Source organism: Primulina huaijiensis, chromosome 9, assembly GCF_012295235.1.
Source record: "Primulina huaijiensis isolate GDHJ02 chromosome 9, ASM1229523v2, whole genome shotgun sequence".
Classification (NCBI taxonomy): Eukaryota; Viridiplantae; Streptophyta; class Magnoliopsida; order Lamiales; family Gesneriaceae; genus Primulina; species Primulina huaijiensis.
In genome coordinates, this window is record NC_133314.1 from 14,397,798 (window position 1) to 14,404,154 (window position 6,357).

At 39.7% G+C, this 6,357-nt stretch overlaps 1 protein-coding gene across 1 annotated transcript; it reads left to right on the top strand.

The window, feature by feature from the left end:
* The first annotated feature begins 2,849 nt into the window (after positions 1-2,849).
* On the top strand, positions 2,850-3,394 carry LOC140983894 (uncharacterized). Its single transcript, XM_073451048.1, has 3 exons — positions 2,850-3,045; positions 3,109-3,226; positions 3,358-3,394. The coding sequence occupies exons 1-3, from the start codon at positions 2,850-2,852 to the stop codon at positions 3,392-3,394; spliced, it is 351 nt and encodes a 116-aa protein (XP_073307149.1).
* The last annotated feature ends 2,963 nt before the right edge of the window (positions 3,395-6,357 follow it).

Sequence of the window (6,357 nt, forward strand, 5' to 3'; positions counted from 1 at the left end):
GCTAGAACCAAGATTGATGTGGAAGAGGGTACTCTTTCCGTCGAATTCGACGGGGAGATTGTGAAATTTAGTATTTTTGATGCTATGAAATACCCAAATGAAAACCACTCTATATGTTCAATTGATATTGTTGATTCAATTGTGCAGGAATGTTTTGAGGAGACATATGAGATTGACAGTTTTCACATGCAGGCACAGTTGGATGTGGAAGGAGAGATAGCTGAAGCTTGGGAAATTTCGGAAACTGATGAGGATTCACAAACTGTGGTTCCAAATTTAGAAACTGAAATATTAATTCCTCACAAAAAATTGCTACCCTCTATTTTGCAGGCACCCAAATTGGAATTGAAAGATTTGCCAAATCATTTGAAGTATATCTATCTGGGAGACAATGAAACTTTGCCTGTGATCATCTCGAAAAGGTTAAATGAAGAGCAAGAAGAGAGATTAACCACAATTCTCAGAGAACATAAGACCGCAATTGGCTGGACATTGGCGGACATCAAAGGCATAAACCCTTCCATTTGCATGCATAGAATTCGTTTAGAGGATGATGCCAAATCGGTAAGAGAATTCCAAAGAAAACTGAATCTGGTAATGAAAGAAGTGGTAATGAAAGAGATTCTCAAGCTTTTAGATGAAGGCATAATCTATACTATTTCGGATAGTAAATGGGTGAGTCCGATCCATGTCGTACCAAATAAAACAGGTATCACTGTGGTAAGAAATCAAAATGATGAATTCGTACCGACAAGAGTGAAAAATGGTTGGCGTATGGTTATTGACTTTCGAAAGCTTAATTTAGCTACTAGAAATGATCATTTTTCTTGGCTCTTTATTGATCAAACATTGGAAAGACTAGCTGGAAAAACTTATTTTTGTTTTCTTGATGGATTTTCAGGTTATTACCAGATAGTCATTGCTCAGGAGGATCAGGAGAAGACAACCTTTACATGTCCCTTTGGAACATTTGCCTACAGACGTATGCCTTTTGGACTTTGTAATGCTCCATGTACGTTTCAAAGGTGCATGCTAAGTATTTTTTCAGAGTATATTGAGAACTGTATTAAGGTATTTATGGATGATTTCACTGTCTATGGAGATTCATTTGACAATTGTCTGAGTCACTTGTCCAAGATTTTGAAACGGTACATGGAAACCAATCTGGTTTTGAATTATGAAAAGTGTCATTTTATGGCGACCGAAGGCATGGTGTTAGGACATGTGGTCTCTTCTAGGGGTATTGAGGTTGATAAAGCAAATGTTGATTTAATCACAAATTTACCCTACCCCACTAATGTTAAGGAAGTTCGAGGTTTTCTTGGACATGCAGGTTTTTACCGCAGGTTCATTAAGGATTTCTCAAAGATTGCTCTACCGATGTCCAAGTTGCTCCAAAAAGATGTACCTTTCAAGTTTGGAGAAGATTGCAAGGAGGCTTTTAACAAGCTAAAAAACATGTTGACCATAGCACCTATTATCCAACCACCTGACTGGAATTTGCCCTTTGAAATCATGTGTGATGCGAGCAATTATGCTGTGGGGACTGTTCTAGGCCAAAAAGTTGATAAGAAGAGTCACGTCATATACTACGCCTCAAGAACATTGGACTCTGCGCAGTGCAATTACACCACTACAGAAAATGAGCTTTTAGCAATTGTTTTTGCTTTAGAAAAATTTCGATCATATTTGCTAGGCTCTAAAGTAATTGTGTTTTCTGATCATGTAGCATTGAAATATCTGTTGACAAAAAAAGAGTCAAAATCGAGGTTGATAAGGTGGATACTCTTACTCCAAGAATTCGACATCGAGATCAAGGATCGAAAAGGAATTGAGAATCCAGTAGCTGATAATCTGAGTAGGTTGGTGAACGAGGATAATGTTTTGCCTGTTTCTGAATTTTTTCCTAATGAGCAGCTATTTAAGGTGAAAGGTACGAATCCTTGGTATGCAGACATAGTTAATTACTTGGTTACCGGAATTTTACCTAATGATCTTAGCAAATCTCCTAAAGTGAAAATTCGTTGTGAGACAAAGTATTATGTGTGGGATGAACCTCATTTATGGAAATTTTGTGCTGATCAAGTTATTAGGAGGTGTGTACCTGAGATTGAACATAAGTCGATCTTGACTTTCTGTCATAATTATGCATGTGGTGGCCATTTTGACCAAAACGGACTTCTAGGAAAATTTTGGATTGTGGTTTATATTGGGAGACACTTTTGAAGGATGCCTATTTGTTTTGTAAAAGATGTGAACAATGTCAAAGAACGGGATCTTTGTCCCATAGAAAGGAAATGCCCCAAAACCCAATTCTTGTATGTGATATTTTTGATATTTGGGGCATGGACTTCATGGGACCATTCCCTTCATCGGGAGGCTATATTTACATACTGCTGGCAGTTGATTATGTTTCGAAGTGGGTAGAAGCAAACCCCACTAAGACTAATGATTCTAAAGTGGTTGTAGGTTTTATCAAGTCTAATATTTTCAGCACGTTTGGAATCCCAAGGGCGCTAATAAGTGATCAAGGAACCCATTTTTGCAATCGAACAATTGAAGCATTGCCAAAGAAATATGGGGTACATCATAGAGTGGCCACTGCCTATCATTTACAAACGAATGGTCAGGCCAAAGTTTCCAATCGGGAGATCAAGTCTATCCTAGCAAAGACCGTCAATCCGAGAAGAAAAGATTGGAGCCTTCGTCTAGATGATGCACTCTGGGCCTATCGGACGGCATAGAAAACTCCAATAGGGATGTCTCCTTACAGATTAGTCTTTGGAAAAACGTGTCACTTGCCTGTGGAAATTGAATATAAAGCCTATTGGGCGGTCAAACACTGTAATATGGACTTGGAAGAAGCGGGCGAGTTGAGAAAGTTGCAACTACAAGAGTTGGAGGAAATAAGATTGGAAGCATACGAGAATTCACGAATTTACAAAGAAAAAACGAAGTTGTTTCACGACAATTCGATTCTGCGAAAACACTTTGTTGTCGGCCAACGAGTGCTGCTGTACAATTCTCGGCTAGAGCTAATGCCAGGTAAGCTTCGTTCCCAATGGCTTGGACCATTTGTTGTTACTCATGTGTTCCCTTATGGTGCAGTGGAAATCAAGAGTTTGGATACTGATAAAATTTTCAAGGTGAATGGACATAGATTGAAGGTGTTTCACGAGGATGAAAGTGTGGCAAACATACTCGAACTTGAGTTGGAAAAACCAAAGTATTCGGAAATTTAAAGGGACAAAAAATGTCGAGCATAACGACATAAAAAATTGCGCTTTTGGGAGGCAACCCATATTTTTGTTTTTTGATTTTTTCATATTTATAAGTTTGGTTAATTTTTTTTTGCAGAAGAGGTCTTTTTATAGGGCGTGATCACGCCTTATAAGAAAACCACTTCTGAAGAAAAAAACTGGTTTGGTTTATTTTTGTGCAGAAGAGGTCTTTTTATAGGGCGTTATCACGCCTTATAAGGAAACCACTTCTGAAGAAAAAAAAAATTGGTGCCAAACACAGGAGATGTATTTCGACAAGCCGTGATCACGTCTTGTTTGAACACATCCTCTGCCCCTTTTTTTTCTCTTGTTTATTAAATAATAATAATAATAATAAAAAACGAAAAAGAAACGAAAAAAAAAGAAGAGAAAAATGGTGCCAAACACAGAAGATGTCTTCGGTTAAGGCGTGATCACGCCCTACCCAAACACCTCTTCTGATATCCCACAATACAAAAGGGTTTGAAACTCCATAAAATTGAAATCGTGTTTCCACTTTTCCTTTCCTTATTTTCGTTTCCCCTTTCCCAAATTTCTTGCAGGTTTTTTTTCTCTTCACACCGCCTCCATCTCTCGGTCCACCACAACAGTGCACGGCGCACAATTTTCCCCTTCGCAAAGCCAACCCCGCTCGTCCAGCAACACCACCGCTCGCCACCTCCGTCTGCAACCCCAGCGCCGACGCAGCACCACCTTCCACTCTCCCAACCAGCCGCTCGCACCACACTGCTCGTCCACCCGCCACAACACATTCGCACGGCCACCATCTCCTCCACCTGAAACTCTCTCGGTCCTGCACACACACATCGACGCCGTCGTGACTCACCAGCCATCACAGCTCGTCCACATCTCTACTAGCGCACAGCCGCCACGCAAATTTAGGTGACATCTTTCCTACCCTCTCATGTTTCGATTATCGTTGTTTACACGGTGTTTGGTTTATTTATCGTTTCACTATCAATTGGGTATCATTGTGTTCATCTATTATTACTGGTTTAATTTGTGATTGTTCCTGTGTTTGTCGTTAGTTGTGGGATAGTTGTGTGGCGTGTATAAATTGTTGATAGAATGCAACCGGGTTCTCCAGCATCGAATAAGAAAGTAGGCACCCCGAGTTCTTCATCGGGGCGAAAAAGGGCTAGAATGAGAAAGGGGATGAACGTCCTACCACCTGCCGATTCGGATTTACACGGAAATTTAACCTTTACCAGAAAAATTGAAAAGGATAGGTATAAAGCTCTATGTCAAAAACAAATCATCCCCTGCAAGTATATTCATCACCCGGCCTTGGAAGTTTTAAATATTCAATATGAGGTGTTTGAGTTAATCAACAATATTGGGTGGGCACCTTACTTTGCAATCACTTGCCCTGCCTATATTGAACTTGTGCGTGAGTTTTATGCAACGTTCGAATTCACAAAACCTGACAATTTCACGCTTTCCAGCCCAGGGGTAGTCCGATTTCGATTGATGGGTTGCACTTTTCACTTTTCGATTACTGAACTTAATCTTGCTTTCGGTTTTATCACCGAGGACTTTGCACACACTGATGAATATTTGACTAGTGCATGTGATTTTCACGATCAATTTAATTCCATTGTTTTCTATCGATCTTGTTCCACACAAAACGACTACGACCCAAGTAAATCCAAAGATTATCATCTACATAATTCGGTATGGAAATATATTCATAGATTCTTGGCTTTTATTTTTTCGGGTCGTAAGCATTCTGCGGATGTGTTGACGAAAGCTGAGTTTTTTTTCCTGTGGTGTATGCAAAACCGAATTAAAGTGAACCTCGGTTATTGGTTAGTTTCACAATTGGTTGGTGTGGTCGCGCATAAACGTCATCTGATTCTTGGGTCTTTGATCACTTCCCTTGCTGTTAACTTGAATCTGATTGATCTCAATAATAATAACCTTCATGTCGCTTGTTCTATGGAGCCTTTGGATCTGCGTTGTTTAGAAAATATGGGACTAATAGAACAATTCCATGGAGTTTTCACTTTCTGTCCACCAGGTACTGGAGAGGCACGTTCCAGCCACACCCACTATGACTCAGATGACTCGCCGGAGCCTTTGGATTCACGTGAGCCTCCACCCACTTCGTCCGCACCCCCCCGCCAACGATTTGACGTGGAGCTTGATGAGATCACACAACGGTTGCACCGTATGGAACAAAACCAGCTGGCATTTTACAAACACATGGGATTCGCCCCACCATTCCCTTCACCACAGCAATAGGACGCCTTGCTCTACGAGGCCCAACAATTTTCAGGGGAGTTCTCTAACTTCCCTTGCATTTTTACTGATTGTGTTGTGCATCTGTTTGTTTTGTGTCATTGAGGACATTGCCACATATAGGTGTGGAAGGGGTAATATTTCTCGTTTCAATTTCTATTTTTCTCATTTTTTTCATGTTAAAAAAAAAACATAGTAGAGTGAATTTTTTTGATCCTTAAAGCATTTAGTGTTTATTCGTTATCTCTCTCATTTGAATCTCGAATGCTTATGATGCGAGTCTATGAAAAAACTGATGTTTTCTTTGTGTGCAACTTATTTTGCATTCTTACTGCTACATTTATGGGAAGTTGCTCTTGATGATGTGTTGAAATAAAAAGTGTATAGGGTCTAGCACACATACCATTTTTTTTGGTGAGCTTTGAGCATATGAGCAAACACTATATCATGCTCCATTTTATTTTATTGTGTGTTGGTCATACTTTGTTGATTTTTCTAGAACTTGCATTGTTATACATGTCTTTGTTGATAGCTTGTGATGGATTAGGTGCATAAACAAAGTAAAGGGCATTAGGTTCAAACCTTTTTTTTCGCATCATCAGTGCCGTTCTTTTTGAGCCTACCCTGATTCAATTACCCCCAGAGAGCCAAGTTTGAGCCTGAGCCTATTTGTTGGAAAATAGCCACATTACAAGCCATGATAAATCCCTTTTGTTGGTTATTCCTCTATTTGAACCTTGAATTGGAGAATCATACAAACTTTTCGCATTTAGCATCGCTTTGAGCCAAGAAAGTGCAAATTGTTGAGATCGAGTGATTAATCATCGAAATCGTT